General features: G+C 38.5%; 1 protein-coding gene and 1 pseudogene across 7 annotated transcripts; both read right to left on the minus strand.

Annotated features, from left to right (window-relative positions):
- LOC131367587 (TRPM8 channel-associated factor homolog) lies at window positions 1–7,139 on the minus strand (annotated as a pseudogene).
- Window positions 7,140–10,590: 3,451 nt separating this feature from the next.
- On the minus strand, window positions 10,591–21,682 carry LOC131368117 (TRPM8 channel-associated factor homolog). 7 transcript variants are annotated; one of them, XM_058414014.1, is made up of 10 exons: window positions 21,526–21,682; window positions 19,455–20,151; window positions 18,357–19,357; window positions 17,229–17,323; window positions 16,921–17,134; window positions 15,806–16,045; window positions 15,348–15,685; window positions 14,222–14,643; window positions 12,890–13,043; window positions 10,591–11,127 (listed from the first exon to the last, which is right to left on the minus strand). In XM_058414014.1, exons 2-8 carry the CDS (start codon window positions 20,072–20,074, stop codon window positions 14,401–14,403), a joined length of 2,751 nt encoding a protein of 916 aa, XP_058269997.1. In that variant the 5' UTR covers window positions 20,075–20,151; window positions 21,526–21,682; the 3' UTR covers window positions 10,591–11,127; window positions 12,890–13,043; window positions 14,222–14,400. The 7 variants fall into 7 exon arrangements, with proteins under 7 accessions (XP_058269997.1, XP_058269992.1, XP_058269994.1 ...); XM_058414009.1 differs by having other exon boundaries at window positions 10,591–13,043; XM_058414011.1 differs by having other exon boundaries at window positions 10,591–13,043; window positions 19,455–20,154; window positions 21,526–21,679.

The raw sequence follows: 21,682 nt of genomic DNA on the forward strand, positions 1-21,682 counted from the left end.
ATTACAGGATAGCATGTTACATACAGTGTGTATTAAAGTCTATAGCACACTGAGCATTTTTGGGGGGTGCACACAAACTTACAATCAAACTGTTAGTAATGCAGGACTGTAAATAGCCATTTTTCAGGTGATTATGTATCATTACTGCTAGGATAAAATATTGAAAATGTTACTGTTAATGTCAACTGTTAAAGCATGCAATAAATGTACCATGAATCAGTGAATTTGAGTAATAAAGGGTTATCATTAAAACACACACACACACACACAGGAAAGTCACAGGCCTCTTTTCTTTCTGGCTTGCCAATTCCTCAATGAGCTTCTGGTTAAAGTAAGTCATCTCGGTCACCAGTCTCTTTACCACTGACAGCATGGCCAATGCATTCAATAAGAAGTGCTGGAAAAGCACCGAGTGGAAGCTTGATCATGATCACTTGACTGCTGCTGAATTTGCAAATTGGGTCAATCTGGTACAAGCTCCTTGATTCTTTTCTTTTCTTCATCTGAACGCCTTGTGAAAGGGTATTTTTATAAAGATATAACCGAATTTTCTTTCATCTCCAGATATTTAACTGACAATCTGCTGAGCGGTAATCAGACTCGTTGAGAATGGCCCAATCACATGAGGCCAAATATATAAAAACAATATTGATTCGCTAACAACAAAAGTGTGCGGGTTCAAGGACAATTTGAAACAAGCCAATCAGAGCTCACCCTCAAGTCACATACTTTTTAAAAGTTCTCGGACCAACATACACACTCATTTGTCCGGCGCCCCACACACATACACACACACACACGAACACACGATAAATGATAAAATGACTAACAGTGGAATAGTACGACTAAATGATTATATTTTGTTATTAAAATATATAATTATTGTTAATGTGTAGCAGTCTTCTCTGGCTAACTTTAAGGGGGCAGCCGCCCCAGTGCCCCCTATTGACCGGCCACCACTGATAATGAGATTGGGGAGCTAAGCATACTGGGCCATGGGATGGTCACTCCACATAGGCAGACTGCTGAGCGCTTCCTCAGTGTTGTGCTGAATGGGCCAACCCCAGGCATTGAAGAAAGCAGCCAGATTCATGTTCACTGCCTTTGAGAAGGTTTCAGCGTACAAGTTCATCTTTCCATCTCGGTCATTTGGAGCATTACTGATGCTGTGATAGGCTGCAAAGACTTTCTTGAAAGCATCCCAGCCAAATTTTTCTTGCAGCTGCAACAGACAATAAATACACAGTACAGTACATGCAGAACGATAAATACTCAGAATATGGAGTAAACTATTGAGTAGTGTAGCTGTAATCATTTAGAAGCAGCATTGGCAGCAAAAAAAAAAGTAACATGCATAAAAAGTGTCTGATGAAGCTTTGTGAAGTGCAGGAGTGCATTTACTAAACATTTACTAGTCAAGATATGGTTTCATGCCTGCATATATGGAAGTATTTTCATGTTTAATTTTATGTAGGTTATGGTTACAGTTACAATATTAGCAAACTGTATTCAATTCAATGAATACAATCAGAAAATGTACTGTTGTTTACCTGCATGTACGTCTCCAGGGCTGTCCAGAGACGCCAGTTTTTCAGATTCCTGCCTTCCTTAACATAATTCTTAGCTCGAGTCTTTCTGTTTTCTGGTGTCATGTCCGGATGAGCTTTCGCCCTGTTCACCCCCAGCACCTCCTCATGCACATACACTGGCCACAGGTTACAGGTGCACTCAGTGGTATGTGGAGGGAACTCCCATACAGAGCACTTCTGATTATGGCCTAATTCATGAATAGCCCCCCAAATATCCCCCCCCTGTGTACAAGCTGGCTCTGGGTTCACGAGTTCTTTGGCGGAGGTGGAGTGAATCATTACAGGGTAGCCAGCATGCATGAAACCTGTTAGAAAAGGACAAGGGATTGGGGATTAAGAAGTCTGGTTAGTCAAACATTCTAGATCTTTCTCAATAGCTTATAAGAGTTTATAAGTTGGTGCTTCAGGCAGATTCCAGTACACACCACAAGAGATCTGAACATCAGCAACAAAATGTTCCTTGCATGGAAACCTGGCAGGTATTGAGGCTAAGTCGGCCACACCCTTCATGATGGAATCCCACAAAGCCGCCAACTTGTCAGGATGGTCCAGTTTACGGATGAAGTCAGAGTGTAAGGTGATGATTACATTCTCAAACTCCAGCTCTGCCCAAGGAGCTGGTGCATTACGGATCTCCTTCACCCAGTCTGCTACACTGGTTTGTCCTGATGAATTTGGGGGGAAATGTTAAGTTCACTTATTTGGTTACACTAGAATGGCTTGTATTCACTTATTTTGAACTGTACGCATTTTATGCTTGAACACCGGCCTAGAAGTAGCACACTGAGTAACGTGCACATATATATATATATATAAAACTCCCTTATATATAAGCCATTCACTTTATAATTAATTACAATCAATTCAGCAACAGTCAGTTATAATCAATTTATGATTGTTGCTTCGATTTCTTTGAATCACTGACTTTTAAATCAGTTCATCGATCCGATCCGTCTGATTGTTACACCCCTTATTCTGCATTGTACTGGTCATTATAGGTTTCTAAATGCCAAAAAATGCTGACCAGCAGTCCAGAAATGAAAGCTTTTCCATTAAATTTGATTATTTTGCAAAATATTTCTGTTCAAAGGCAGTCTGAAAAGTGGTCATTTGAGAAGACATACTGTATGTCTGTATATAGAAATATGCCAGCATGCCAGCAAGTATTTTTTTTCCAGATCATCATCAGTTAATCAAAGCATCTAAAAAAAGTATTATTAACAAACTACTGTTTTAGTTTTATTCATGCTAGTGTTAAGGAGGTCAGTAACAATGGGATTTACCAGACTTGTAGTATGGTGCTTTTATGGCTGTTTGTACAACAAACTCCACTCCATCCACTTTGCTCTTGGGTGGTGCGATCAGGTATAAAAGTCCTCCCCACAAACTCCAGACCTGCACCCTATCAGAGTCTAAAGCAAATCGCTCGTGCACTACAGGAGCACGTTTCAGAACATCTGCTTCGTCCAAGCAATCGGTCTGACATCCAGTCTGCAGCTGTGGACATACGGTGTAAACATGAGCTTTACTTTGGTGTTTTTTCTACTTGAAGAATAGTGAGGAATACTTACATACTGAGTAGTGTATTTACCTGCCAACCTTTGCCTTTTTTTCTGGGGTACTGCAATGTAAGTCCTCATTCCAGGAGAAAGATACAGTCCTGTACTTATCCATTCTTCACAATCTGTAACAATTATCACCAAATGTTATACAATCTCATCTGGATAATAAAGACCATAAATTCAGAGTATAAGTACAATCGTGTTTAAAACTAGACACAAGAACACAGAGGTCCAGACCTTGGTAGTTTTTTCTTCTTCTCATGTAGCATATCTCTAGTGATGATGGTATCATGATAAGGTAGTTCAGTGCACAATGACGCTAACCTTTAAGACTATTTTGGCATCAGCAGTGACCTCAGAGCAACTGAAAGGGTTTTTCCATACTTAATAATATTACACACTATGTTTAGCTCTACCTTCCTTGCTATGATATACATCAGGAGCTCTTGTTTCACAATTCCACTTGACTATAAACTGTTGTAGAAAGGACCTTATTTATATTATTTACTGTCCAATGTCACCCAGTTGAGTATGGTACCTCTCAAAGTTTCCTCATCATATCATTTTAGGGAGTTTTTCATTGCCACCATTGCACCAGACTTGCTTATTAGGGATAAATATTAATTTAATTTTTTAAACTTTATAATTTTAATTCTGTTTCTATATTTCTGTAAAAAGCTGCTTTGCGACAATGTCCATTGTTATCAAGTAATGCACTTTAGACATGAAGATGAAATGTAGAATATATTTCACTCAGTAAAATATAACAACAAAAGGAAAATAGTACAAAGATTTAAAATTAGCAACTGATGTAGCAAACGTTCAGACTGAAATATGAATATCTGAATTTTATCTGTGTAAAGTTTTTCACCTTAGACATTCAATAGTGTAGTTATCAAGGCTTTGCAGAAGTTTGCTTAAACTGGCTGTTGTATAAATGGTAAATGATTTTTTTATCAAATCATTTTATTAAGAAAAGAGAATATCTACCAGATGTGTCTGCACTGATCCGGACTCTGGCATTGGACACTGTAGGTAGATGGGGTATATTGGAGATGATGTATGGCAGAAGTGCATCAGGATCCTTGCACACTCTGTACACCTCACTTCCCACATGATGCAGCAATTTATCTTTGGTATTTTTAACAGGACATGTATCACACACCTGTGGAATTTTTGCCTCTTTCACCATATCTGTGAGCAGTGAAACCATTGATGTATAGGAAGAGCTGTTATGAGCTTGCATGCGCAGATAACTTGTACAATCATTTCTCAGCTTCTGCAGATGGTTCTCATCATGTTTGGTAAGACTGTGGCCCTCAATGACATGGCTAGCAAAGCGCTGCAGCAAATCACGGAAATGGTATGGCTGTGTACCACTGCCTCCATCTCCCATTAATTGCTGGACTTTATACAAGCCACCTTGCAAGGTATTACCCATGATGCACAGTCCCATTTTATTGAGGATACGGTTTCCGGGGGAATCTGTCATCACATTTTGCCCAGGGTGGGTCTGGGCCCAGTACCAAGCATGACCTCCTATCAAGAGACCTCCACCCTCAGCAACAAACTCCTGGATCTGGTGACGTTGGGAATCATTGTAGGAGGTACAGACAAAGACACTTAGATCTTCACTAAAATTGGTGAATTGACAATTTAGCCCTGACTTGCTCAGAATATGATGGGCATCTTTAAGTTGGGGCACGATTCCGATTTTTCCTTTGCGCCCATCATCAAGCCAGTTGATAGCGTTGATCAAGAAGGTAGACAGTGAATCACGACCAAGGTAAGCTTCTTGGGTGGTCACAATTATTCTCCCCTGTCCATAGTAGGCCCCAGCAATGAATGCTCTACCACATGGGGTAAGTGCAGTGGGAAAGGCTAAGGGTCCATGTGCCATCACTTCGGATGCTAAAGCCCCACCTCGAACATCAAATTCCGAAAAACCTTTTAGTAGGAACTGTAGGTCATCTTTGAAATCCTTTCCAATCCTAGGAATGAGCAGACATAAACCAAGTGAGATATTTGAGAAAACTGCAAGAAACTTTTTTTTAATAAAAGAAAAATTTTCATTTGCTTTACTTACGACACTGCCAGCCAGCTGGAAGGAATTTGCATGGGCACAGGAAATTTGCCGAGTTCTGCTGGAAGCTCTGAGAAATAGATTCCTGCCACACTGCACACTTTGTTGCCTGGGAAGCAGAGTAATGGATTTTCTCCTGGATGGGTTTGCGCCCAGCTCCAAGCCTGACCAGCAATGAGCAAGCCTCCCCCAGATTTCAGGAAGGTTACTAACTCCTTGGCACATGAATCAACACTGTAGGCATCGGCCACATAGACTGCTAACCCGACATTTTGGAAATCTCCTAGCTCGGTTGTCAGAGTGCAGTAAGATAAATTCTGTGCAAGGGAAACGAGACTCTTTTGAATGCCTACAGTTGTGCTTTTAGACTCAGATGACATAAGCCAATTCAGGGCATTCTCCACCAGGACTGGGAAACGTGTTAAATACTCCTCATGTCCAAACACTACTATACGTCCTTGGCCATAGCGAGATGCAGCCATTAGGACCTGACCTCTTGGATTCATAGAGAGGGGAAAGGCATTGCTGCCTATTAGCACAAGGTCACTTGGCACTGCATTCCCTTGGAAATCAAACTCTGGAATCCCTTTCATAAGGGCATTGTAGTCAAATTCGCGTTCCATTGTGCTTCAGTTAGTTATTTATTTGTTTTTTGGAGAATGGTTAATCTTTGGTACTTTGGTACTGCCCGGAGGAAATCTATGAAGATTAGGGATGCTGGAGGTGTAATACTGCTGAAAGAAAGAAAAACAAACCTTAAGAATGATCACACAGTGTATTTCAGATCCAGTGTCGAATGGTCCTAGAAAATTTAAAATCAAACTTAAAATCACACTGTTAGTAATGCAGGACTGTAAACAGGATAAAATATTGAAGATGTTACTGTTAAAGCATGCAATAAAAGTATTATGAATCAGTGAATCTGAGTTCAATGTGGGTTTATTATCAGTAATGAAGTACTGAAGGTAATCATTAAAAAGAAACACACACACACAGGAAAATTGCCTAATCACAGGCCAGTGGCACTATTTGAAAATAAATTTTGCTCTCCTTTCTATCTGGCTTGAAAATTTCTCAATGAGCTTCTGGTTAAAGTCAGTCATCTCAGTCTCTTTTCCATTGACAGCATAGCCAATGCAGTCAGCCTCTCCTGGGTCATGCTATTTCTCAGAAAAGTCTTAATTCTTTTGTAAAGATATTTCCGAATTTTCTTTCCTCTCGAGATATTTCTCTTGCGTCCACATTTATCAGTACCTCTCCGTTAACTGACGATCTGCTGAGCAGTAGTGAGACTCGTTGAGAATGGCCCAATCACATGAGGCCAAATATATAAAAACAATATTGATTCGCTAACAACAAAAGTGGGTGGGTTCACACACACACACTTTTGATTTTTTATTTTAAATAAATGATAAAATGACTAACAGTGGAATAGTACGACAAAATGATTTTATTTCGTTATTAAAATATATAATTATTGTTAATGTGTTAATGTAGCAGTCTTCCCTGCTACCTTTAAGGGGACGGCGCCCCAGAAGCCAGAGTCAAGGCAGCTTCAGCCTCCTTAATTGTCTACTCAATTAACACAAATAGCCGGGTAATTTTAAGAAGGGACATTTTTCTCCGCGTTTTGATCTTTCGTCCACATGCTAATGCAGTTTGAGGTTGTTGAAAACGGAGCTTTTGGAAAACTCCTGCCAAAGTGAAGATTTTCCAAAACTTGTGGTGTGGACAGGGGAAACGGAGATTTTGACGAACTGACATCATTGTCTGTGTGCCGGTCTCCTTGATTTGTTTATGAAGATATTTTCTGACTGTGTTAAAGTTGTTTACTGGACTTTTTACATGCGTGCACATACACGCGCAGTTACTCCCACATTACGTTCATGAACAGAGGGGACGGAATGCAATACGAAGCTCACTGCTACTGCATACAAAACTCCAACAAAGCACACAGCGATGGCGGTTTTGGACGAGACTCGGTCGGACTTCTACATTCTAAAATGAAATTTTCGCATGTCAAGGGCATTGCTTTCCTGTGACGCGCCATTGTTGTTAAGCTATCGGAACCGGTAATAACGTTTTGTCTAGGCTTCTGATTGGCTAAGCATGCTCCTGACAGCACTTAACAGGGCGCTTTGCATTTTCATCTTTTTTTTTTTAAATACCCAGCTACGTATGGACCAGGAACGATTCTAGGATTTTCATTTAAGGGGGGCTCAGCCCCCAATGTGGGTATAATAATAAAAAAAATAATTAATTAATTTAAATAAACGATCCTCGCTCTGCGGATTGAAGAACGCGCTGAAAGACGGGGAGGAGCCGAAGTCTGACGCCTTTTACATATGAAATTTAAAGGAGACTGAGGAGATCCCCAATTTGTGTACAGTTTATCCACATATTTATATATAAATAAACAGTGGCGTAAAGTAACGAAGTAAAATTACTTCGTTACAGTACTTAAATATTTTTTGAGAGTTTTTGTACTTTACTTGAGTTTTTATATTTCTGTCAACTATTACCTCACTACATTTTCGTTACTTACTACAAAAAAAAAAACCTGCGTCCAAATTTGCGGTAAATGAAGTTTGTGGTCAGTGATGACTTTAGGCTCTGTCCACACGTAGCTGGGGATTTTTAAACACGGAGATTTTCTACTTCGTTTTTTTTTATTCTGTCCATATGACCTACGTGTTAAACACACCCTGTTAAGTGCTGTCAGGAGCCTAGCCAATCAGAAGCCTAGACAAAACTTTATTACCGGTTCCGGTAGTTTAACAACAATGGCGCATCGCGGGAAACATTGTACTGTAGAATGTAGAAGTCCGACCGGGTCTCGTCCAAAACCGCCATCAGCTGTGTGTGTTGTGGGAGTTCTGTATGTAGCAGCAGTGAGCTCCGTGTTACATTCCGGCCCCTCTGTTCATGAACGTAATGTGGGAGTAACTGCGCGGGTTCTTCTACTCAGCCCCCCTAAAATTCTGCGATTCTCCATAAACTGTACACAAACTGGGGATCTCCCCAGTCCCCTTTAAATTTCATATGAAAACAGCGGCAGACTTCGGCTCCTCCCCGTCTTTCAGCGCGTTCTTCAATCCGCTGTGTGTGTGTGTGTGTGTGTGTGTGAGAGAGAGAGAGAGAGAGAGATCAGGAAGACTCGTATTTGGCTTGTTCAGTACTCAAATGTAATACACATCTATGCAATACAATTGAATGCTGCAAAAAGTTTACCATCCTACCTTGTTAGTCAAATATTTATTTTATTATTTATTTATTTATTTATTTATTTATTTACTATTATACCCTCATTGGGGGCTGAGCCCCCCCTTAAATGAAAATTCTAGAATCGCCCCTGCTGCTATTGCACAAAATATCTTCATAAACAAAGCTGACTTCAAATCACGGAGACCGGCACACAGACAATGATGTCAATTCATCAAAATCTCTGTTTCCCTTGTCCACACAACACCACTGAAAACGGAGTTTTGGAAAATCTTCACTTTGGAAAGAGTTTTCCAAAAGTTTTCAATGACCTCAAACTGCATTAGCATGTGGACGAAAGGTCAAAACGCAGGAAAAAATCTCCCTTTTTAAAAATCCCCAGCTACGAGTGGACATGGCCTTAGTTACAAGTGCACATGTATGGAAATACTGATACTGTACACTTCATTACAATACAGTTCTAAAGGCCTCTTCTTTCTTTCATGCAAGTCTTATATTTTGGTTCGTGCTCTTAATGAGAAGTTTAAGAAAGAAAGAAAAAAATTCGTAATTCTCTAAATTATTACAGTCTTGCTTTTTTATTAATTTACTTCTACTTTCCATACTTGAGTACATTCATAAAAAATACTTTTGAAACTTAAGTTTATTTCAGATACTTTAAGACTTTTACTCAAGTAGAATTATAATGGTTGACTAACTTTTACTTGAGTCATTTTCTAACAGAATACCTGTACTTTTACTCAGGTATGGCTTTTGGGTACTTTATACAACACTGTAAATAAATATATTTTAATCGCATAATTTTTAGGGGGGCTGAGTAGAAAAATGGCCTAGCGACGCCCATGGTATGGACATAGCCTAAAGTCATCACTAACCTCAAACTTCCTTTACCACAAATTTGGATGCAGGTTTTTTTGTAGCAAGTAACGAAAATGCCGAACAGAAAAATGTATCGGAGTAAAAGTATAGAATTTGTTTTAAAAAAAAACTAGTGAAGTAAAAGTTGACAGAAATATAAAAACTCAAGTACAAAAACTCTCAAAAAATACTTAAGTAGCCTACTGTAACGAAGTAATTTTACTTCATTACATTACACCACTGCTCAAAGGCACCTCGACGAATACACACACACACAGCTCACTTACACACACAGTACACCAGTGAGATCATACACAGCCACACAGCAAGCAGTGGAGCAAGCACCACCAGACAGAAAGGAAATAAAAATAATTATACGAGCAAACACACACAACTACAGAAAACAATATAACCAACAAATGCGCAAAGAAAGAGAAAGACCGATAATACAACTAATAGCCAGACGACACAGCGTTGGAAACTCACTTACAAAACTCCAGTTCTAGCAGTGAACAGAATATATTCCTGTGCAGAATGTCCGTAAAGATGAAATAAATCAAAATCTACCCATCCTAAGCAAAACGACGAAAGATCCAACACACTGGCACAAAAAGACAGGGCGCAGAGAGTAAAAGATATCAAAACACCTGGGGCGTAATTTCCACTGGGTTGGGGGGGGGGGGGTTCAAAATCCCGTTTGTGCATATGCCTTAAATAAGCCTAAAGATAGATCTAAATAAAATATAAACTGTTAAGATCTAAGACATTAGTCTGATCATGACTTTCTATTATTCAACTAATGCAGTATTTAAGTTAAAATACATTACATGGCTTAGGTGAACAATGGACCAGAACAGACTCCATCATTCGGCTGTTCTGTCAGTTGAAAAAGGAATTCTCAGCACTATAAATACTAGTATGGTCATTGACCGTTTTGCTCAAGTCTGAGATACTCTCTGATGATTCCACCCTCAAAGAAATAGGATAGAAAAGTCACCAAGAGCATGAAGTAGACAAGATACAAGCAGCAAGACAGGAGAGAGAATAAGAGGAGAGAATAAAGAGAGGCTGTAAAAAAATACATACAGTAGTGCCAGTATAAATGAGGAATGAAAAGAGGTGCAAGTATAATACATGTCAGCCGGGTGGTGATAATGACAACAGCTTCATTACAACCGACTACGCCACCTAGGGTAGAAATGGAGACCCCAGGAACTCCCTACCAAAACAGGTGCGCTTTTCAAGGTATGGAACAGTGGAAAAATCACCCGACAACTCAAATATACAGTTCTTTATTACAATCAAGGGATACAGGAAAGAATAAAAACAAAGAACCAGAGTCCAAAGTCCACGCTCAGTAACAGTCCGGAGTTAACACAGTCTCAGCTGGGCATCAGAAATCACAGCCACCGTCCTTTTACCCTCCATTCTCCAATAAAGGCCATGGGAGTGGTGATGCTGGAAAATAAGAAAACACTGCCAGCATCCACGTAATAGTCTCACAGCACTTAACATCCACACAGGATTTCAGTCTACACTAGTATAGCCTAAAAAAAATAATTTAAAAAAACCACTTATTTAATAAAAGCATCCGATCTGGTTGTGGACGCGTTCTCTTCCCGAGGGTGATTAACAGGAATGTTAACAGTTCCACCGCTAAATCGAAATCAATCGTACTCACAGCGTGACCGGATATCAACCCCGCTATCCAGTCTGGTGTAGTCACGCGCAGAAGAATCCCGTCAGTGTTCGCCCTCATCTCGCAGCACCCGCAGGAGACTCCCGCAAACATCCCATCGCTAGTCCAATTAACCTAAATAAGCATGTGGCTTGGAATACTGCCCACAAACAGGAAAAGAAAACACAGCAACCCACACAACAGCAAACAACCCAAAACAAGCTCGTGCACAAAAAAGAATACATATATATATATATATACAAAACAAAACACCATGCAACACAACCAACTCTCTCCCCATCACATATAGATTATTGTATAATAATAATAATAATAATAATAATAATAATAATAATAATAATAATGATAATAATAATAATAATAATAATAATCTACAAGACACTGCTTCACACACAAGCTGTAACAGGTATATAATACTGCATACCCGTGTGAGAGAAAATGTAATCAATTTAATGAGCTCCTTTTTTTTTAAGTTGCTGTTTATCTGTGTTTATTATTAAACAATATTACATAAAAATGCTCTTTCAAAATGTGTTATTCTTGCTTTCCCATTCTCTCTAATTTGCCCCTGATCTTTTGGGCTCAGCCCCTGATGTTTCCAAATCCTAGAAACATCCCTGACTCAGTTGTTTTCATATCAGAGGACAGATGAGGTTAGATGGATAGAAGGATAGATGTGATTGAATGGAGAGATGGAGGACAATGTTCTTTACAGTATATATTTTTATTGTTTGTGAGATTGTGTGCCAATCTCGCATCATGTGTACCAAATAAGTAGTGTATCTGTTGTGTTATCAATTTTCCCATCCTTTTGGATTACAGAAGTAAGGATTACAGATTGTTACTTCCTACCCTGCTATAATACAGTGTTGGAGGCATAAAAATGATCTATTTTAGGTATTTGTGATGCACAAAAAATTAGCACCAGGAATGTAAATATTTTAATTTGTTCATTAACTAAGAGTGGTTGTTTATGCATGAGAGACAATTATTAAAGTAATGCTCAACATTTTCATATAATTGTTATAAAAATTATAAAATTATATTACATATTAATTTAGCGAAAATAGTGCTGTAACACACACGGTTCATAAAAGCTTTTTGCTTTTTCTATTCTAAACCCCTGCGGTTTGCTGTATGTGTCTCTGACAAACATCCTGTACAACAAATAATTTATTTTACATTTTCAGGTACTACAGTTTAAAATAAAAGTTTCTTTAGCAGTGGAATTTGAGTAATTATTACATTATTTATATTGTATTCACACACAAAACATTAATGGTGAACATTTTTGACTTGCTAAAATTATTCTCTTGGCAATCGGCCACTATTAAACAATAAAGAAAGTAAGACATCTTTTCTATATAAACAGTTTAGTAGCCTATAATTCTTTTTGACAGAATTTATCATTATAATCAACTTAATTAGTTCCTGGATTTTGTATCACCATAGTCCGTAAATGCATGTAAATGCAGGAAATGGGATTCACATCAAAAAAAATTTCCCCCATTTTGTGTCCCCCCCACTTCTCGAACCAAAGTTACACCCAAAGTTACAAGCAAAGTTCCCATGAGTTAAAATGGCGAGTTAAAAATCATTCAAGAATTAACAGTATTCCTAACCCAGACTGTCAATAAAGCTGATCACATTTTGACCAGAGGCTACAAATATCAAACAGTTTCACAGCAGATTTATTGGAACTGTTATAAATCAAATCATATTGTAGTTCTATCGCTAGTCAGGTAATGATCTAAACTGAGATAAGACCGATTACATATTTAAACAAATGTAATACAAGATGCCATGCAGTACTGAAAAGTAATGTCATTTAAAATGCTATGTAAATACAGAAAGAGACTCAGGACTATCAACTCACCTAGAAAATCAGTAACAAAACAGGCTGCCTCTCCCTGCACTTTCAAAACAGTGTTATAAAGTTTTTCAGGAAGGGCATGGGTTGGCACTTCGTCCAGGGTATATCCTGCCTTGACGCCCGATGATGCCTGAGATAGGCATAGGCTCCCCGTGACCTGAGAATAGATCAGATAAGTGGTACAGACAATGGAATGATTGGAAGGGCATGGTCACTGCAACAATAGAGCTATTTGTTCTGCCAGATGGTGGGTGGAATAACGGAAACATCTTTCTGTCTTCAAAGGTCCAGTTGGAGATTTTTGTTGATATTTTCATGAATAAAAACTTCTATTGTAAGTAATCTAAAAATCACCAAATGGACTTGTTTGGTGTTATGTGATATATGGTACAAAGGCTATTTGTGCCATATTTACACCATATCTATAGTGAATATGGGAGAAATTCTAAATCACATGATTTCATATGAATCATGTTATATATTTGCCATTTGACAATTCATTTAATTGTCTGTTTAGTATTCAGTCAATGAATACGATAAATTAACCATCAGAATGATGTAGTTTTATAAGAAGAAGAAGAAGAAGAAGAGGAAGAAGAATAGCAAGGATATAAAAGGGATTGGCTGCTTTTCTCTAAGCACATTAATCTTTGAATAAATTAAACTGTTTCAGTTGATCTGTTTGATACTTTGCAAATGTTTGTTTTTGTAAATGGTTGTCACACAGCATATGGTAGCTCAAGTGGTTGAGGTTGAGTGGTTGAGTTGTTGACTGGAAGATAGGGGTTCAAGCCCCAGCACTGCCAAGCTGTCACTGTTGGGCCCTTGAGCAAGGACCCCAACCCACCCTGCTCCAGGGGTGTGCATCATAGCTGACCCTGCGCTTGGACCCCAACCCCCAAGGATAGGATATGCGAGAAAAGAATTTCACTGTGCTAGTAATGTATGTGTGACAACTAAAGACATGATGATGTGTCATACTGAGGATGAGCTTACTGATGCTGATAAAAGTAGTGAAAAAACTGGTTAACAAATCAATACATAAACCTTAATCCTACAACAAATGGAGAGCTGAACATTATAAACTGCACACCTTTTACACCACAAATTAGTATGCGCTCGATTCAGGTGTACCTCAGTATACTCACCTTGTAGGAATGAATAAGAGAGAAAGGTCACAGATGAAGCGTTTTCTTTACGCAGTTAACTATACAGTTAAATTTTCAATTTTTACATTTGCATGTACTTATTGTTGGGTAATTAAATCGAATGCAATACTATAATAATATATAATCCTATAATCCTATAATTAATATATACACCAAATAGACTCACCTCAGTATATTCATTATATTTCAGAAATGGTTTTATTTGCGAACAGCATGAATAGATCTAAAGGCTGATATTACAGGATAGCATGTTACATACAGTGTGTATTTAAGTCTGAAAGGAAATTAGCTATATGATGGGAAGTATGATGGGATTATTGGGAGTCTCATACTGAGACTGGGGAGCTAAGCATACTGGGCCATGGGATGGTCACTCCACATAGGCAGACTGCTGAGCGCTTCCTCAGTGTTGTGCTGAATGGGCCAACCCCAGGCTTTGAAGAAAGCAGTCAGATTCATGTTCACTGCCTTTGAGAAGGTTTCAGCGTACAAGTTCATCTTTCCATCTCGGTCATTTGGAGCGTTTTTGATGCTGTGATAGGCTGCAAAGACTTTCTTGAAAGCATCCCAGCCAAATTTTTCTTGCAGCTGCAACAGACAATAAATACATAGTACAGAATGTGCAGAACGATAAATACTCAGAATATGGACTGTAAACTATTGAGTAGTGTAGCTGTAATCATTTAGAAGCAGTACTGACAGCAAAAAAAGTAACATACTTAAAAAGTGTCAGATGAAGCTTTGTGAAGCTTTGTGAAGTGCAGGAGTATAGTCTCCATAGGCCCCCCTTTGCAACTTACAGGACTTAAAGGATACTTTTGATAGATACTGACCACTGCAGATCTCACAAGAGCTGCAGTTTTGGAAATTCTCTGATCCAGTCATCTAGCCATCACAATTTGGCCCTTGTCAAACTCGCTCAAATCCTTACACTTGCCCAATTTTCCTGCTTCTAACACATCAACTTTGAGGACAAAATGTTCACCTGCTGCCTAATATATCCCACCCACTAACATGTGCCATGATGAGGAGATAATCAGTGTTACTCACTTCACCTGTCAGTGCTCATAATGTTATGCCTGATCGGTGTATGTAAGTTATGATTATGTTGTTAGAGGTGCAGTTTGGGTCCAAACCTTTTTTTTAACAGTCACTGTAAACTATATCTTCTAAAATTAGTAATTAGGAATCGAAACATAACAACAATAATACTATCTCACCAAATACTTTAGCAATATTAGCAAACTGTATTCAATTAAATGAACACAATCAGAAAATGTACTGTTGTTTACCTGCATGTACGTCTCCAGGGCTGTCCAGACACTCCAGTTTTCCAGATTCCTGCCTTCCTTAACATAATTCTTAGCTCGAGTCTTTCTGTTTTCTGGTGTCATGTTCGGATGAGCTTTCGTCCTGTTCACTCCCAGCACCTCCTCATTCACATACACTGACCACAGGTTACAGGTGCACTCAGTGGTATGTGGAGGGAATTCCCACACAGAGCACTGCTGATTATGGCCTAATTCATGAATAGCCCCCCAAAAACCATTCTTACGCGCTGTCTCTATGTTCATGAGTTCTGCGGCAGAGGTGGAGTGAATCATTACAGGGTAGCCAGCATGCATGAAACCTGTTAGAAAAGGACAAGGGATTGTGGATTAAGAAGTCTGGTTAGTCAAGCATTCTAGATCTTTCTCAATAGCTTCTAAGAGTTTATAAGTTGGTGCTTCAGGCAGATTCCAGTACACACCACAAGAGATCTGAACATCAGCAACAAAACGTTCCTTGCGTGGAAACTTGGCAGGTTTTGAGGCTAAGTCGGCCACACCCTTCATGATGGAATCCCACAGAGCCGCCACCTTGTCAGGATGGTCCAGTTTACGGATGAAGTCAGAGTGTAAGGTGATGATTACATTCTCAAACTCCAGCTCTGCCCAAGGAGCTGGTGCATTACGGATCTTCTTCACCCAGTCTGCTACACTGGTTTGTCCTGATGAAGTTGGGGGAAATGTTAAGTTCACTTATGTGGTTACACTAGAATGGCTTATATTCACTTATTTTGAACTGTACGCATTTTATGCTTGAACACCGGCCTAGAAGTGGCATTTTCACACACTGAGTAACACACACACACACACATATATATATATACACACACAGACACACACACAGGGGAGTTAATTCTTCTGGATATCCATGCTAGGATGTAAACCTTAAGTTATCACATCATATGTTATAATTTTTGGCCAGAACCAAAATCTGCTATGAAAAAACAAGATTTTATTCAATTTAGGTAGTAAAAGAGTGACAAATCACCTTGCTAACTTATTTACAAATCAGTTTACAAATATTTACTTATTATTTTTTTACAAACAGGTTGCCTATCCATTCCCATAACATTCACTTTATAATTAATTGCAATCAATATTAATGAATTCTAACAGTCAATTATAATCAATTTATGATTGTTGCCTCGATTTTTTTGAATCACTGACTTTTAAATCAATGCATCGATCCGATCTGTCTGATTGTTACACCCCCGATTCTGCATTGTACTGGTCATTATAGGTTTATAAATGCCAAAAAATGTGGACCAGCAGTCCCAAAATAAAAGCCTTTCCATTAAATTTGATTATTTTCTTTAGCTTTGCAGGACATTTTTTGCCCAAAGCCTGTGCCGCCTGAAAACAGGTCAACTGAGAAGACATACTGTATGTGTACATATAGAAATATGATATCTCAGAATTTTTTTTTTCCAGATCATCATCAACTAATCAGAGCATCTAATTAAAAGTATTATTAACAAACTACTGTTTTAGTTTTATTCATGCTAGTGTTAAGGAAGTCAGTAACAATGGGATTTACCAGACTTATAGTATGGTGCTTTTATGGCTGTTTGTACAACAAACTCTGCTCCATCCACTTTGCTCTTGGGTGGTGCGATCAGGTATAAAAGTCCTCCCCACAAATTCCAGACCTGCACCATATCAGAGTCTAAAGCAAATCGCTCGTGCACTACAGGAGCACGTTTCAGAACATCTGCTTCGTTCAAGCAATCGGTCTGACATCCAGTCTGCAGCTGTGGACATACGGTGTAAACATGAGCTTTACTTTGGTGTTTTTTCTACTTGAAGAATAGTGAGGAATACTTACATACTGAGTAGTGTATTTACCTTCCAACCTTTGCCTTTGATTTCTGGAGGTACTGCAATGTAAGTCCTCATTCCAGGAGAAAGATACAGTCCTGTACTTATCCATTCTTCACAATCTGTAACAATTATCACCAAATGTTATACAATCTCATCTGGATAATAAAGACCATAAATTCAGAGTATAAGTACAATCGTGTTTAAAACTAGACACAAGGACACAGAGGTCCAGACCTTGGTAGTTTTTTCTTCTTCTCATGTAGCAAATCTCTAGTGATGATGGTATCATGATAAGGTAGTTTAGTGCACAATGACGCTAACCTTTAAGACTATTTAATCATCAGCATTGACCTCAGAGCAGCTGAAAGGGTTTTTCCATACACTTAATAATATTATACACTATGTTTAGCTCTACCTTTCTTCATGTTGAAAGAAATATATTATAGGCTATGATACACATCAGGACCTCTTGTTTGCACGATTCCACTTGACTATAAACTGTTGTAGAAAGGACACTATTTACATTTATATTATTTATATCCTTTATTCTTTACAATACTTGTAACTTTGCGAGTTAAATGAGCTTGCTAGTTGCAGTAACATTAGCTCATCAGGTTGAGCTACAACCTCATTAGCTGGCTATATACAAACATTTAATCTTAGTTTAATTTTAACTTGTTATATTGTGTAACATTAGTAATTAATTACACACTGAGCATGAGTGAATTATTTGCTCTTGTACTGATGGCAAAGTATCAAGTAATGCACTTTAGACATGAAGAGGCTAGCTAATTTAGATGATTTTTCATTCAGTAAAATACTTGATTTAGAGTAGTTTCTGTAACAACAAAAGGAAAAGAGAACAAAGATTTAAAATTAGCAGATGATGTAGCTGACTGAAATATGAATTTCTGCATTGTGGAAATTTTAATCATGGTTATGAGTCTGATTATCTGGCAGATATTTTATAATTCAATTAAATTTTATCTGTGTAATGTTTTTCACCTTAGACATTGTTGATGTTTAATAGTGTAATTATCAAGGTTTGGCAGAAGTTTGCTTAAACTAGCTGTTGTATAACTTAGGAATTGTTTACTCAATAAATGCAATAAAAAAAATCATTCATTTTATTAAAGAAAAGAGAATCTCTACCAGATGTGTTTGCGCTGATCCGGACTCTGGCATTGGACACTGTAGGTAGATGGGGTATATTGGAGATGATGTATGGCAGAAGTGCATCAGGATCCTTGCACACTCTGTACACCTCACTTCCCACATGAAGCAGCAGTTTATCTTTGGTATTTTTAACAGGACATTTATCACACACCTGTGGAATTTTTGCCTCTTTCACCATATCTGTGAGCAGTGAAACCATTGATGTATAGGAAGAGCTTTTATGAGCTTGCATGCGCAGATAACTTGTACAATCATTTCTCAGCTTCTGCAGACTGTTCTCTTCATGTTTGGTAAGATCCTGGCCCTCAATGACATGGCTAGCAAAGCGCTGCAGCAAATCACGGAAATGGTATGGCTGTGTACCACTGCCTCCATCTCCCGTTAATTGCTGGGCTTTATACAAGCCACCTTGCAAGGTATTACCCATGATGCACAGTCCCATTTTATTGAGGATACGGTTTCCGGGGGAAGCTGTCATCACATTTTGCCCAGGGTGGGTCTGGGCCCAGTACCAAGCATGACCTCCTATCAAGAGACCTCCACCCTCAGCAACAAACTCCTGGATCTGGTGACGTTGGGAATCATTGTAGGAGGTACAGACAAAGACACTTAGATCTTCACTAAAATTGGTGAATTGACAATTTAGCCCTGACTTGCTCAGAATACGATGGGCATCTTTAAGTTGGGGCATGATTCCGATTTTTCCTTTGCGCCCTTCATCAAGCCAGTTGATAGCGTTGATCAAGAAGGTAGACAGTGAATCACGACCAAGGTAGCCTTCATGGGTGGTTACAATTATTCTCCCCTGTCCATAGTAGGCCCCAGCAATGAATGCTCTACCACATGGGGTAAGTGCAATGGGAAAGGCTAAGGGTCCATGTGCCATCACTTCGGATGCTAAAGCCCCACCTCGAACATCAAATTCCGAAAAACCTTTTAGTAGGAACTGTAGGTCATCTTTGAAATCCTTTCCAATCCTAGGAATGAGCAGACATAAACCAAGTGAGATATTTGAGAAAACTGCAAGAAACTCTTTTTTTTAATAAAAGGAAAATTTTCATTTGCTTTACTTACGACACTGCCAGCCAGCTGGAAGGAATTTGCATGGGCACAGGAAATTTGCCGAGTTCCGCTGGAAGCTCTGAGAAATAGATTCCTGCCACACTGCACACTTTGTTGCCTGGGAAGCAGAGTAATGTATTTTCTCCTGGATGGGACTGAGCCCAGCTCCAAGCCTGACCAGCAATGAGCAAGCCTCCACCAGATTTCAGGAAGGTTACTAACTCCTTGGCACATGAATCAACACTGTAGGCATCGGCCACATAGACTGCTAACCCGACATTTTGGAAATCTCCTAGCTCGGTTTTCAGAGTGCAGTAAGATAAATTCTGTGCAAGGGAAACGAGACTCTTTTGAATGCCTACAGTTGTGCTTTTAGACTCAGGAGGCATAAGCCAATTCAGGGCATTCTCCACCAGGACTGGGAAACGTGTTAAATACTCCTCATGTCCCAACACTACTATACGTCCTTGGCCATAGCGAGATGCAGCCATTAGGACCTGACCTCTTGGATTCATGGATAGAGGAAAGGCATTGCTGCCTATTAGCACAAGGTCACTTGGCACTGCATTCCCTTGGAAATCAAGCTCTGACATCCCTTTCATAAGGGCACTGTAGTCAAATTCGCGTTCCATTGTGCTTCAGTTATTTATTTATTTGTTTTTCAGAGAATGGTTAATTTATGAAGAGGAGGGCTTCTGGAGTTGTATTACTGCTGAAAGAAAGAAAGAAAAACCTCTAAAAATGATCACAGTGTATTTCAGATCACAATCAACCCTAAGGGTCTAACAACTATTTAGATCAATGTGCCAATTTGAACTTAAAAATTAAACAATGCAACAATCATAAAGCAGTCATTATTTAATAAAAAGGACTTGTGTGAAAACAAACATATTTGTGATGTGTAAATAATTTTCTCTACATCATCATTCAAGAATTAACAGTATTCCTAACCCAGAATGTCAATAAAGTTGATCACATTTTGACCAGAAGCTATAAATATCAAACAGTTTCACAGCAGATTTATTGGAACTGTTATAAATCAAAATCATATTGTAGTTCTATCACTAGACAGCCCATGATCTAAACTGAAATAAGACCGATTACATATTTAAACAAATGTAATACAAGATGCCATGCAGTACTGAATATTAGCGTCATTTAAAATGCTATGTAAATACAGAACGAGACTCAGGACTATCAACTCACCTAGAAAATCAGTAACAAGAAGACAGGCTGCCTCTCCCTGCACTTTCAGAACAGTGTTTTGAGTGTGTTAACCTGAGCATTAATAAACTTTTTTGAGAAGGGCATGGTCACTGCATCAATAGAGCTGATTGTTTGCTCTGTCTAAGCTGGGTGGAGCAACAGAAACCTCTCTCCACATCACCATTATTTACATGTTCTCTCCTCAAATGGTCCAGTTAGCGATGTTTGTTGACATTTCCATAAATGCTAAGACCTACTACTGTAAGTAACCTAAAAACATCACCAAATGGACTTGTTTGAGTATTTGGGTAAATCGGTATATGGTACAAAATCTGCTTGTGCAACAATATTTATAGTGAATATGAGAGAAATTTTAATTTACATGATTTCATATGAATTATGTTACACATTTGTTATTTGACCATTCATTTAATTGTCTGTTTAGTATTCAGCCAATGAATACAATAAATTAACCATCTGATTGATGTAGTTATAATAATAATAATAATAATAATAATAATAATAATAATAATAGCAAGGATATAAAAGCGATGGGCTGCTTTTCTCTAAGCATATTAATCTTTGAATAAATTTAACTGTTTTAGTTGATCTGTTTGATACGTTGCAAATGTTTGTTTTTGTGAATATTTGTTTTTGTATATGGTTGTCACGCAGCATATGATGTGTCATACTGCTGCTGAGTTTACTGATGTTGATACAAGTAGCCAAAAAACTGGTTAACCAACCAATACATCCAGTTTAACCTTAATCCTACAACAAATAGAGAGCTGAACATTATAAACCGCACACCTTTTGCCCCAGAAATTAGTATGCGCTTGATTCAGGTGTACCTCAAATTACAGTATACTTACAGTACCTTGTAGGAATGAATGAGACAGAAAGGTTGCAGATTAAGCGTTTTCTTTACACCGTGAACTATCCACCAAATAAGCAAGTGAAAACACAGCACGCTCTCAGAAAGAACCAGGAAGACACAACTGCATGACTGAGCTCGTGAATAAAAGCCACCCATG

The sequence above is a fragment of the Hemibagrus wyckioides genome, linkage group LG17 (assembly GCF_019097595.1).
Source record: "Hemibagrus wyckioides isolate EC202008001 linkage group LG17, SWU_Hwy_1.0, whole genome shotgun sequence".
In the NCBI taxonomy this organism is placed as follows: Eukaryota; Metazoa; Chordata; class Actinopteri; order Siluriformes; family Bagridae; genus Hemibagrus; species Hemibagrus wyckioides.